Raw genomic sequence first — 14,971 nt, forward strand, 5'->3', positions numbered from 1 at the left:
ACCAATTAGACTTAAAGACCAATTCTCAAGAGGCCGGCAACGCACAGAACATCATGTGAGCCTCTCCTGCCCGTTTGCCCCCTGTTATATAAAGAAAACCTTCCGGTATCACACTATTGGTACACCGTACAAAAATCCGAATCGAATCCGTATCGAAGACAAAGTAGTTGTCTTATGTATAATATATATTAAATAAAATCACCTCACAAACCGGGGTGATGAGAATATAATGGAGGATCGTTTCTATATGATTGGTGAGAAGCATCTCTAGCCTAACACGCGTACACACGTTAATCATACGCAGTATCATCGTATTTTTATTTATTAATCGTATTTAAATTCTTATAGATCATATAAAAATCAACGTCGTGGGAACAATAACCTCATATCCTATATCCGTTCCCATATGTTAAACATTCTAGATCGCGCCACGATAACCCAGTCATTTCTAGCCTCACACGAGTGACCTATTTAGTACCCCGTCATTAGCATAGGGATCACATATAGAGAACGCAGAGTTCTTACTATAAAGAGAGCGTAACAGTGTTTTGATCGGCGGTCATTGAACCGTGATGTTTGTCCCCAAAAAACAAGTAAATTAATTTGAGTTCATTGCTATTTTCGCGCCGTCGGCTGCAAATCGATAAAAAAGGTTCTTGAAAGGATTAGATAAACTATATATTAATTATAAGAATAAATGTATTTGATTAAAAAAAGATTGTAGATTATAAAGTATTACGAACTATTTTGCATCGTAGATGTGATTTGCAAATTGTAAAACGCGCAAATTAGTACCTACTTTTAAATTTCAAAATAACCGTTACATGCATTATTATTAAGAAATTCACAATTTTATTGAGATTCTAATAAAATACAAAACAGAATGTATATTAATTAGTATTGTTAACCTACTATCTAGTTTATTTTTTACCTTAGACTCAGTAAGCATAAGTATTATCTTACTGCATCCGTATGATATGATAATTATTTTATTTATATACAAATAATTGTATATTATTATATATATAATGACAACAGATATAAATCTGTTGTCAAAATGTATACACCCCGTAATTAAGCCACGGGGCCAGTTATTTAATAACTATATTTAAGTCAATCTTGCCCTCTAAGTGTTCTGTTATTTTTTTAAGGTTTTACTTAGTAGTAGTTCTGACACAAAAGAACTCCTATCGAAAGGAATTAAAATCGAACAGTGGTTCGATTTGGCAATAATGAGTGCATTGTTGCCATATCTTACGGGTTGTTTTTACAACGAATGGAATTTAAAACGCTTCAATCGCCGATGTAAAACTGTTAGCAAGCGCACTTAACAATGCACATGGCCACCATTCATGAGCTTTCAAGATAATGGATGCGGTTTTCAGAATTGCACCTGCGTAAAGAATAAATCATAATGAAAAGAAAATGAAATCAAAATTATATCTTCAACTCGACAAGTTCTATTGTTGAGTCAAGAGCACGGCGAAACAGTGCAGGCATTTTTTGTTTGAACTGTTTCTTAACACGAGTTGATTTTTATTTATGTATGACATATTTAAAAGGAATATTTACGGAAAAATTAATGATCATTTTAACTAACACTTTGACTGATTTAAAAAAGAGGTAAAGCTGCATGAGATGGTTTACATACTTGACGGGTTTTTTACAATTACAGTAGTCACTACTTAAACATCGGGAAATGTTTTAATATTTAATTAAAATTCAAATCAATTCAATCATAATTGAATACATAATTTTACACATACAAATATAGACAAATACTTGATTGCTGTGTGTGTTTATACAAAGCTTAACGGCCTTCAATATTTTCAATGTAAAAAGTGGTTACGTCATGTTTTTATTTCTGCATTCAAAAGCCGTTAATATCAACGTAAGGCTCAGAAACGACTTACCGGCAAGTCGGGCTCCTGTACGTCAACAATCTATTGGATTAAAAAAGTAGCAAAGGACTTTGTTGTCACATGAAAAGGTTTTCGAGTTACGTGTAACAAGCCGTGAAATTCATAGGATGGATTACACTTGACGGGAAATTGGAGAACAAATATTTCTCATTGTTACCACGAAGTATCGGTGTCACTTACTTGACTTAAGGTCCTATTCAAGGATTCAATTATATTTCTATTCAAGGTCCTATTAGGATAGAGAATATCAGGTACTGATCGGTCTTGGGTCATGCGTGATACTCGTTAACGGGTGCTACTTGTGGTGACTGGTCTTACTTGAATTCGTGTATGCGCTGATGTTAGTTATTTTTGACTATGTATTTGCGTGTTGTTCCCACGAGAATGTAAGTGCGTGCTCCTATTTCACAATGCCTCCTGCTGATGTAATGTGGAACATGGTGTGATGGTTGCAGCTCCTTACAAACGTTGTGTAATACAAAAAAAAACATGGCGATTAAAAAGAGTGGCGGGGAGTTTATTGCCAGTTCTTCTCTTCCGTTCTACGCCCTTGATTTGAGAACTAGCAGTAAATGTAAAATTAAAAGCATTTAATGTATATTTATTTTTTATTGACGTTCATAAGCATACATTGTGTTACCTATATGAATAAATTATTTTTGACTTTGACTTTGGGCAGCTGTATATTCTACACAGGTCTGATTAGCGTCCTTCTCCTTTGCAATGTCGGTTCATTCAGGTCTATTTACGCCATGTTTCTTATTGCCTTGAACCAGTCGAGAACCTGTTTGCCCATGTGACTTGGATCCCTTCGGAGCGTATACCATATATTTCCATTTTCAGTTGAGGTTAGGGAAAGCAAAATATTAAGTAGTTTTAATAAAGCTATAAAAACCACAGGATACTGATATATTTCTAAAATCCGAATAAAATTAAAAGCTATGAACGTGGCGTTAGCAACTTCTGGAGTTTCTTTGTACCTAAAAATAAAAGATAATTTGAATTAATCTTTTTTAAAAGTGAATTTACATTTTTTTATGTTAGTGGGATGATGGTGTACCATACATATAATAATATGGTTTTCTTGGTATATTGTGCAAGTAGATAGAATTATATGAAAAATAATATTATCATATAATTAATTACATTTTGTAACTAAGTCATTAAAGGACGTTATTTTATTTTTTAATGTTTTCTTTCAAAAGTAATAGTCGATATCTAAAGGCTCTAAATAGGGAGATCTTCATATGTTTTCGTTAAATAATTTATATTAAATACACATGGTATTTTAAGAAGTGTAAAAATATACTTCAAATACGTCATAAGTTTTTTTGTTGGCGTAAATCGGACCTATTATAAAACTTGTATCAACTTAGTATCGTGTTACTTTGGTTACCATTTCCTGAAAATAACATCGTTTCCATGGTAACATTGTACTGATATTCACGTTTTAGTACGGGTGTAATATAAGGCAATTAACATTTAAAAAAACAGAACATGAACTTGTAGGAGTTACGGTAGTTATAATGTGGATTATTAAGAATTTACTTTATTATTTATTTATATATTACCATTTATAAGTCCTTTCATATGAATTCGTTTAATGATCTCCCAACCATATAAGTTTTAAGGCAAGAAGATTGTCCTTTCCAATCCAAGCAAATATTTGTTACGTCACAGGGTCTTAAGTACAAACTTCTCACCCACACCTTGATGACAATTGTTTTAATCTTAATTTTTGTCAACAGTTGTACGCTGATGACGATCAGGATGGAAACCTTGTAGATGACGTCAAAGAGTCAAAAGAGGATAAACAGAGCTACGACTCGCTGGAGAAATTACATGGCCTCACGGTGCTGGAAGATGACAACCAGCTTGCTGATGATGAAGACCTTTTTGATGGGGATGATGATGCTGAGAGCGGGGACTGGTATCCTGATTATGATAGGAGAAGGGAGAAAGTAAGTACATACATTGCAGCTAGAATTAAAAGCCTATGACCAGATACATTTGAATAATAACGCTAAAAGTTCTTGTTTTGTGGAAGTATTTGGAATCTCTAATAGAATTCGTGTTATAAACTTGTATGGATTCGAGCTGTCAGAGCCCGTATTGTTAATTTCTTATAAGGTTCATTTCAAATTTCGTGCGTGTATAAAGTTAGGTGTAATTAATTGATCTGCATATTATTGATTTTTTATTGCAATAAAGTTCACAAATAAGAATGCGACTTACAATCTAGCCTATACAATAATTATGGCTAATAATTAATATTATTTTGACTTAATGTTCTACAATACTAATGAATTAAACTAAGGTAATGTGCCTTAACAGTCTTAGTGATCTGTATATCTAAAAATATTAATATTATATTATATAGATGTGGAGTCACTCTGCATCTTCCACCGCATTTATCAGACAGTTTCGCGTTAAAAGCACTATTTTTAGCGCTCCACCACTATGTGGATCCAGCTGGCCAATAATGTATTTCCGAACCAATTCGACTTGGATCTGTCAAGATAAGTGCGGTTGGTAGGCGCTCGTTTTTCAACCGTTTTTAAGTCGCGACCCACGTAAAAGCTAAAAAATGTAAACAGTCTTGTGACCACGTCACTGTAAAATTATAATAATATGTATAAAGCGCGCTATTTTCAACGAATATTTTTTACCTATATGTAGTTTGTATTTATATATGACCCCCTTGTAAAACAAACTCGATTCCCCGCTTGAGGAACAATGCGTTATACTATCATAAAAGGCCGGCTAAGCTTGCGAGACTTCTGTGAGTGTGTCAGCGGAGACTACTGCCCGTTTCTTCCCGGTTATATGAAACAATATTTAACATTACATGACTCAGGAGCCTGCCCCTTAGAACAAAGCCGCTAAGGAATTCGGTCACAGTTACTCGTAAAGCATTAAAAATAAATATCATTTCACTCAGCTAAATTTATATCACCCTGTTAACCTATATTGCTCCGCGTAATGCGCCACGTCATAGCATTCGTGATCCCGGCTTCCTTTCCCCTAGCGTTATTAATATTAGAATCTGCGGTCATGAATATGTTAATATATTTGATATGAAGCAATTTCGGTTCCATAGTTTTCATCGTAAATATACGAGAAAAAACATAGCTTTCGATTGAATCGTGAATCATTAGTTAAAAGTAAACAATTTTTTAACCGATTATCACCGTGACCACGCACGCTGTAAAGCACGCGAAACATCGGAAAAATTTAAATTTAATATTATGTAAAATAATTATAAGTTTATAATAATACAAATAGCTTTAATCCGGTAAAAAAATTGTTTTCTTTCAATGTGTAAAAGCTATGTTAACCAAAGACAATACTATCACTAGTTGCCTTCGTCATATAAGGGTGATGTATGTTTATATATGTGCTAAGTAACTATAGAGGCAATGTCAGTGTCCAAGGTCCATATCATTTAACTTCCAGGTGAGCCTTCTTCCCGTCTGCCCCGCGTTATATAAAAAATAAATATGCAACACCTATATTCCTCTTAGTACTAAGCCCTTTGATCCTTCCATTCTCACGTTACATTAAAACTATATTGTAGTCTTTTATGCCTCGATGTTATTAATAAAAACGGAAAATTTTCACCTTTGACAATGAATACGGTTATTGGCGATGAACTAAAGATCCACATTTGTTGTCATGGTTAGAAATACTGTATAATTTATATCATGTTTTGATAAGGGCGATTACACGTAATAACAAACTTAACTAAAAACAAAATATAGTTCTGACTAAATTGTGTTGCTAGTCTCTATACTAGGGAGACCGTGTGTTATGGATGGGAGAAGTCGGAAGAGGTCTACTCTTTCGTGCTGCATGCAAAAAAAGGATTTAAGTAATCTGTGTCTTGTTAATAATTATTTTAAGTACTTCCATTTGTCTATCGACCCTAGTGAAGAAAAATAATTTTACCCGGGAATTCGAATATCGCATCAGAAGGCTATCACTTAACTGCCCCTTGGGCCGTGAGGTTGAAGTGCACAAGGGCTAATTAAAGATTTACGTTGGCGCCTGCCATATAGAACCGACCCCAGAGCTGGTGCTTTCCTCGCTCAACGAATAATTATCGCAATACAGTGAAGAAATACTGCCAGCGTTAAAGGTACACTGCCACAGGGACCAAACTTTTGTCAATTTGTTTTTTTTTATTCCTTTTTAAATATTTGTATTAACACTATATACTACTACTATGGCTAGGAAAATTGTAAATACTGTATATTTGATAGTTATGATTACTAATAAACATCAAGCAACTAAATATATTGGTAACAATATTTTATTTTTATTGACTCTTTATCATTTTCAGGTTGGTACAACAAACATGGTTCGGCTTACTCCAGATGACTTCATGGGCGTGGTGGAGGGAGTCGATGTTGGGGGAAACTTAAACGAGATCAAGAGACTGCTAAATGAAAACCCGGAGATTAAGGATATAGGTAGGTTAATTATTTCTATTATAATTTGAATCCGCTTATTTCGAATATTGATAATAATGGGTTTGAATCTTGATGGGCAACGTATAAATGAATTAACTAGTCTTTAATTAGGGTAACGATGTAACATAACGGTCTGAGGGCAAAATAAAAGCTACACTTTGTCATGGGCGGATCGCAAATTTGTGCAGCTCTGGGCTATTACGGAGAAGTTCCCCATAATAGACGCACTCACGAAACAATACACCGACCGAAAACAAGCGACGGGGAATTCCCCGTTCCGTTCGATAGTCGCGCATTTTTTACAATTGTTTTTTTTTTATCAGACTTTTTTAAAATTAAAAATATCGCCTATTGCTTTCAGTGGGGACCCTGGGCTACGGCCCAAAAAGTCCTTAAGTGGATCCGCCCCTGCACTATGTAATTTAACACTTTATTTATTCCTTTGTACAAGGTGCAAATATTTCCTTTGAAATCAATATGAGGATTTTACGAATCAAAAAACAATTATAGCGAACTATACCGAAATATCATTTTGTATTATTAAACGTTAATTAAAATATAATAGGCGGTGGCGCCAAAAAAGCAAACTAAACAACCTAATCCTCAACAGCTCTACCAACGTTGCCAAATTACACACGCAACAAGCCGACAACAGAAACGCCAGCCAGCGTGCGGGAGACCGTGACAGAAAAACAAAATGGGCGCGAAAAGCGAAGCGTATTTCCCGACTCCGCCGCTGACGCAATATCAACAGTCACTGCACCTAAAGTCATTTCGAAGGACGAAGAAAGGTTTGGATTTTTTAACTGTTGCCTTTTAGGACTATTTTTGTATATAGAATCAGTGCAAATCTGTCTATTGACCGTGGTTTCGTTTATTCTTCTTTATTTTTTCCTCTATGATTATAAGCAGGAAAGAGTTTGTTTATTTTTGTACTGACTGCTTTTACTGTATAAATAATAATGAAGGATTCATTATTCTTTAATACTCATAGATAATACATAAAATACCGCTTTGGAACAAATTCGGTGTTAATATTAGATTGCTTCGTGGCAAATTGTCTAAGTAGCAAATTCATTATTAAAGGGCATACTAAAAACAGTTTATATAAATCGATTTCGTGCTTCAGAATAATTCACTAACTTAGTTTATCTTAGGCTAACTGAAGGGGCTTCGTTTACAGGCACGACGGAGGTTTGGTTCTGAACCCATTTGCGTTTCTGAAATCAAAACCGACGCAGAAACATATCTGCCCTACATTACTAGACTCTTAATCAATATATCATAAAGAAAATATTATTGTTTTTTAAATTAATTATGCACAACTTGTTTCTCTAGTGGTTGTGGAAATTCGAAACTCTTGTGTCGAATTACAGTAAGTGGTTGACTCTTTGCACATGTTTCATCTCAGTTTACAATCCTTTATCCAGTTTAAAGGAAGCCTTGCCAAGTCAACCAGTAAAAAATATTATTTTTCTTTTGGTTTTTGGTTTACGCACTGGCTGTAGCGTGCTACTTTCATCGATGATGACGTGATTCTCATCCACGGCTGTGCACCAATTGACTTTCTGTCTATGTGCCTCATTAATACTAGCTCGTAAGGTGAAAGAAAACATCGTGAGGAAACTGGTAGGCCTTGGAGCCAAAAAGTTGACGGCGTGTGTTAAGCACGGAAATTGATCAACTGTTTGGCTAGTAGAATACACAAGTTATCCATCAAATCCTAGGTCGAAACCAAAAGTTTTTCGCAAGTACTTTTTTATTATAGACTTTTTTATTATGTCAAAGTACCTAGTCACAACGTTTAATAGCCAATAAAAACTTCTAAATGCTCTGTTACATTTTACATTCATACATATCTTGAAATTCATAAATAAATGGCAAATTTTAGACCTAAATTGAAAATGAAATGGAAAACTTTATCGAACAAAGTATCTCTTCTACAAGACTTCATAATAAAATGTATCGAAATTATAAAACATTTTTGTCACAATAACAAATATGATTCCTCGTAATACGAGCATGAATAATGTCAAATGAACGAAGGAATTTTCCAATATTATCTAAAGGCGAGGTACCTAGTTATTCGAGTTACAGAGACCGTACTCTTTGTGACTTTATTTGTATATTAATAATAATAATATCATTTTATTGAACCTGGCACACATTTACATTTCCATCAAATTCTTTTCAGGTATCTGTACGCCCTTTTTTGTCCACTACCGTCATTAATGTTTTCTCTGAGCTCTCTCTGCCATCTGCTGTTTCCATAATTTGGTCCTTCCACCTTCTAAATTGTCTTCCTCATTTTCGTTAATTGTACCTTGGGCACCAGTTTAGTACTCTCTTGCTCCACTTTTATATTCCTCTTGCCATGTGTAATATTTGTATATTATAAAAACATATACAGTTACGGGTACAAAGCAGTTACAGATGAACTTTGTTACTACGCATACAAAAACGTTGGGTTCGATATTGGTATAAAGTCAAAGTTACAGAGTACCCGCGTTGTCAAGCGCGATATAGTTTCAGTTTTTGCGTAAAAAATAATTCTATAAGCGCTATAAGACGGTATAGATAAACACGTGTATAATAGGTATAATAAAGGGGAATGGGTGTGTGTATGTGTGTCAGGCCCAGACGGAGCATATATAAAGGGAATGTTTAAGTAGTATCCAGTATTTTACTGAAAAAAAAAAAAAGAATATTTTAAGTAGAACGGATTTTATCCTCTTTACATGTAACAAACACCCTGGTAATATTTCTTACAAAAAAAGCATATTATTTTGATCCCTGAATATATTACGGGCAAAATTTATTCCGTTCATCTAGAATTCAATATCAGAATTCCTGGAGGTGCGATTCATAGACACGTAGCGGTCCGTAGAAGCCTACATGCTGAAAATCGATTAAGGGAGCCGTCGCCCATTCCAGTTCTATTAAATGAAAGGAATAAATACTCTAAGAAATATATTGATTACTATTGGTATTACAGCATATTATTTTTCATCGCCCCAGCCAGCAAAGATACTAATTGAAACTAAAACCTCTGTTGAAGTTATCCAAATGCTTTTCTTCAAGTTTTCAGTGCTTTCAGATGTTCTATATACATGAAAAATACAATACATCTAAATCTACACTTTAACAAAATATTAACGGTATACATATTTGAATTCTTAAGAGTTCCTTATCTTATTTTATTTGATTATTTTTTTCCTATCAAGATGCTTTACACTGTCTTCAACAATGTTGTATTTTAGTCAATTCACATATAATTGCTTTCTTCGACATTACACAAGACATATGTATAGGTTAAAAATATGCACGCTCTTACAAATAGTTCTTGTATTGTCCGTGGTAATTGTCGTTGGATTTCCCAATATTTAGTACATATAATTTTAACCTTTTCTTTTGAATAATATTCTCTCTCGGTATGTCTTAAAAATAAGCGTATCCAGTTTTAATTATTATCACCATGAGGGTTAAGATTATAAATAAATTAATTAACATAAAATTTCCTCCCAACAGTAAGTGAGGCCAATTCTGCATTTGTTCTATTAGTATTTTAAAAGCAAAAGTCATGGAGATAAAATCGGAGCGGGGTACATAAATTGTAACTTATAAAAATTATATATTTTAGACGAAAGACAAAGAAATTCACCCCACCACCTGATACAATGAAAATTCCTGTACACACCGTTTCAAGAACTGCAAGGAATAGTGACGGAGAGGTAAGATTAACAGAAAATGCTTTATGTTACTATAGTATATATTGCTTATAGTCCTTTATATTTAGGCTAGTTAAATGGCACCGTTTAGTTAAAGCTAGGCTGTTAATTGAACGGCTAATCCAGCTAGGTGGCTGCGACATAAAGACACTATGGTGTTACCTTATTTGATTTCAAGTATAATTTTTCAAAATAGTCTATATTCATTATATATATTTTTGTGAACTTACAGGGAAGACCGTTCATCGCAGCACACTTTCACGGAAACACATCCCACCTAAGCACAGAAATACACGAGCATTTCAAAGGTATATTGCATTTTCAGTTTCAGAAAATATCGCGATAGCTTTCAGCCAAAACGAGAAAAAAAGCGGCACGGGGGACCTATCATTTTCTCGAAAAAGTTCAGGTCATTTTAAAACCCCCTATAATTTAACCCCCAAGAAACTACAAAACTAAAACTAGAAGCTTGTATTAGAATTCTGTATCCAAGTAGCATTGTATAAACATTGTCTATTTCAAACTTAATTCAAATTTAACCAATAGTGTGACATGAAAACAAATTTACAATTCAAAAATGTATACTGGATAAATCACGGAAATTCTATAATATTTTGCAATTTCGATCCAGTTTTCTGAAACACCAACTATTTTCAATAATTAATCCCCTATAAAAATATATATGATTACAATCTAAATTTGTAGTGTATGAATAAAATGATGGAATGCAGAGTTTTTGAAGTAGTAACGAAAAGGAATAAAAATAGGAGTACAAACATTAAATTTTCCATTATCTGCGATGACATGTAGTTTTCCGAAATTATGGATCCACAGATGATTAAATATTGCAATTATGACACTTAAAATAGGTGTTTAGTGGATTTAATAATGATTTTCTCGAAGAATTTCTTAGTTCACTTGGTCACGTGCAGTTTGTTTATTCAACGCGTTTATTCTTGGAAACAAAAAGTAACACAGTAAAAGCTATGTATAAGAAGCTTTTTTATAACAGTAAGATCAATTTGTTTTATTACAGATATTATGTAAATCTTACTTACTATTTATGTTACGACATCTGCGCCTTCAACTTACACTTTGTACGAGTGATAAGAGCGAAATTGCAAAAAATGTATTTCCATCTTCCCCTATCAGCCCATACATATCATTCCTAACTGCGAAATTGTTGGATTGTACAAATAATCCTTTACCTCTACAATTGTCATTGCAAAGGCAGCAAACACTTCAAAAAAAATATTTATATAACACCCATCTTCTCCATAAGACATCCGTTTATACGAATAGTATAAGTAGTATTCAATAATAAAGTCGTAGGTACAATAATAAAGTCGTAGTATTCAAAATATTTTTGTATTTATTGATAATTCTATATACAGGTAACGGTTTAGTCCGCGTATCGCACGGCGCTCCCCACGATGTTTGGTACCCAGCACCCTGGACTCTCGCGTCACCTCATCCCCGACCCACACTTACCAGAAGTGGCCATGTTCATGTGCATCACACTGGAGTCTACCTTGTTTATGTACAGGTGAGTCACTACTTTAATTTAATTAAACAAAAGTAAGTATATTTGTAGTATTGTGTCTGACATTATATAGGTAAAAGATATTTCCCTCAAGATCGAAACAAAGTCATAAACACACATTTTTAACGTGAAAAGACATGGGTCATCATCACGTTCCACCTGAGCCTAGCGTGCAAGCAAGAGCGCGATCGGCCTATGCGTTTGGCTTGTGACGAATTTTTCTCTATTCCGCTCATGCGTCTGAGTAAAAGAGAGACTTTGTCTAAGGATGTAAATGGGATAAACAAATGATGCATTCGTAATTACATGTCTTTAGTAATCAAAATGGTTTGTGTAACAAGTCTGGTGAATAGTTCCTCCAACCTAATGCCTTCCATCCTCCAGTCTAATCATTATCTAGCCAATAAAAGGCGTCAGTCTCTAAGGTCGAAACTTTGTAACGGTCGGGATAACTTCATTAGCGCGTTTAAGGCTATGACGTCACCGTAGTGATTGTAGCCGTAGATTGTACATGTCAAAGTTCCAAACTAAAATACTTTCTATATATCATTATCATTTCCTTTCAGATCTATTATCTCGACAGCCATGACATAATATCGTGGGTTCTACACCGCACCAACCCCTACACTGAGGGTCGAGACACACTCTTACAGTGCGCACAGACGTCACACTCTGTTGAGCCGATGGACAGACCGAACTCTTGCTTCTCAGCGTCTGCTCTCTTCCTGAGAGCTGGTGACAAGCTGGCAGTAAGAAACACCGGCGGAGATAGACACTCATTAATGCAGCCGGAAAAGAGTTTCATAGGTCTCGTGAAATTGGCTGATGCTGACGAACCAATTGACGAATTCTAAGCTTTGTATTCCGTTCATTAATCTGACACCAATACGTCACTAAATGGTGAATATATTGTAAACTGTGATTAAAAGTATAACCTGATGTTTATCAGAAAACTCTAACTGATCGGAATAAGATTGACATATTACCTATATTGCTTGTTCGTGACAATGGAATATGCATTACAATTATATTTTAATACACGCCATATTTTTTTGCACCTGGTTTTTCCTAAAAACAGGAAAATAGATTTCGGGGGAGAGAATTAAAGACGACGAACGACCAAAATCGCTGTTTCTCTCTCACCCTAGTCTATTACGTATTTAAATAATTGTAAATACAGATGTGACTGTGTCACAGTACTTTCAAAGTATTTGTTAATTTATAGTCAATGCGTGCCATTACTAAGAGCAAAATAATATTAATTTTTGTACGTTGAATTAACTTCTGTAAATTAAATTCGTGTGACTTCTTTGGAAGTTCTAATGATATTATGATTTCTTGTGCCCAACAACGACTATACTGGGAGGTTTCATAAATAATAACGATAGATCTGTTATGCCATTGATAATATAAGTACATATTGTAGACATTTTTATTGTAATTTATTGCTTTATTGTATGAATATTATAAGGAAAATACAATGTCATTTTATAAAGTTATTGAATAATAAACAATTATTTTTAAGTATTCTTTTATTTCGTCTAATACATATTCGCAGACGTTTCATAAAAATTAAAAACAAAATGACTTACAGTTGATTTGATTGATTGATCTAGGTTAAATGTATTTTAATAGAATGAGAATTTTAATTAAACAGTGTATTAACACTAATTAATATATATGAACTTTGTGATACCAGCTGGCAAACGAAGTGTTTTTATAACCTCCTAACTTGAAGATCGGAACTTGTTCATGCACCAATGGGCGGCCGTGTTTTTTTTATTTGGAAAATAGGATTCCTTAAAAATAGATATATATATATAGGAACTTATGTTTTTCCTAACTTCCTATCTTCATTCTACGTATAGTAGTAAAACAATTATTGGGAATACACAACTGAATAACAAAAGAACACATTGAAAAACGTATACGTAATTGTACCTACAAAACTAGTAACTTTTAAGTAATATAAGTAATCCACAAAAAGAACATTATATAATATACGAAGTAACCCATTATAACGTATCAGTTTCAGTCTTCGAAACTTAATTAACTAACGCACTCGATATCCCGATCGGAATGGAGCTAAAGTTAATTACAGCTGGATTGAACGTCTAGTTTGTATTGCCCTTGATACAGTTTCTATGTTCCTTTTAAAACTTTATTAAATTGGATTTTGCCCAAAGCCTTTAATTAAAACAAAGCCAGCAGTGCTCTGTGCAATTAAATAGTTTTTGTCGACTGTCGAGCTTTTGTTCTATAGAGAAAATAACTTCGCGACTAAAGTTGGTGGGGTAGGGTGAATTTTAAAAGTTAAAAAAGTGTGCGTGTACTAGTGTACACAGTACACACGTAAGAAGTGAAAGTTTTTTATGACCTTATTTTTCGAAAAAATACCTACTATATGCAACTTTACAGAAATTGGTTAAATAAAGTTAAAATAGATAAAGTTTAACTAAATGCTTTTATTATCATAGACATGAATACAATTATTTCATTTTACCTTATTACTACTAAGATTATTACAGACTTTCATTAACGGTAATAATTCTATTACAATTATTAATGGCTTCGAATGTCTTCCAATCAACCTACCTACCTACCACAGGTTTGTACAAGAAAACGAGTAACGGTAAAACGTGACGCGTAAGACACCTCTACAAACAGAAGTTTTACGAACAGATAGTTATATACTTATTCATAAAACAAATGGAAATTCAAACCATTCAAAATACTAAAAAGTCTAATAAAAACGTCGAATTTTAAATTCAACTTTACTAACTTTTTTACAAATACTTTTAATTTTGAAACATAGACAAAGTTAAATCAAAAAAGCTTAATAAAATAGTTGGGAAATTGCAAATAACCATAGCCATTAAAAGAACACTGACTGAACGGAATAATTCATTCCCTGACATAGAGGCTCGGGCGGACATCTTCAATTAACGTTAGAAGAAACCTTATAAGTTGAACTCTGTTCACAAAACTTTTCTGAATATTAAGGAAAACCTCAACAAAATTAATTCATCATACTTTATTCTCCATAATGAGACGAAAGTTACTTCATTTCCATCTATCTTCTATATGTATAAAAATGAAGCCCTATTTCCCTTGGTCACGGCATCACGCGTGAACGGCTGGACCGATTTCGCTAATTCTATTTTTGTTATGTTTGTTATTTTCAGGAGATTGTTATAAGAAAATAAGGAATTTGCGCACAAATTATAAAATTGAAAAATACTTTACCATCGTATTAAGTAATCATGACTTTTGTTACGATAGAAAAGCTTCTTTCAGTGCATAGCG

General features: G+C 33.7%; 1 protein-coding gene across 1 annotated transcript in view; it reads left to right on the forward strand.

Moving 5' to 3' along the window:
* LOC123714151 (protein eiger) overlaps positions 1-13,170 on the forward strand; it is a 34,571-nt gene extending 21,401 nt beyond the window's left edge. Inside the window, exons 2-8 of the mRNA XM_045668317.1 lie at positions 3,671-3,883; positions 6,265-6,394; positions 7,005-7,185; positions 10,035-10,125; positions 10,355-10,430; positions 11,517-11,668; positions 12,232-13,170. Coding sequence (XP_045524273.1) covers positions 3,671-3,883; positions 6,265-6,394; positions 7,005-7,185; positions 10,035-10,125; positions 10,355-10,430; positions 11,517-11,668; positions 12,232-12,519 — 1,131 coding nt within the window. The 3' untranslated portion in view covers positions 12,520-13,170. The remainder of the gene's footprint in view (positions 1-3,670; positions 3,884-6,264; positions 6,395-7,004; positions 7,186-10,034; positions 10,126-10,354; positions 10,431-11,516; positions 11,669-12,231) is intronic.
* Positions 13,171-14,971: the final 1,801 nt, after the last annotated feature.

The sequence above is a fragment of the Pieris brassicae genome, chromosome 9 (genome assembly GCF_905147105.1).
Source record: "Pieris brassicae chromosome 9, ilPieBrab1.1, whole genome shotgun sequence".
NCBI classification, from domain to species: domain Eukaryota; kingdom Metazoa; phylum Arthropoda; class Insecta; order Lepidoptera; family Pieridae; genus Pieris; species Pieris brassicae.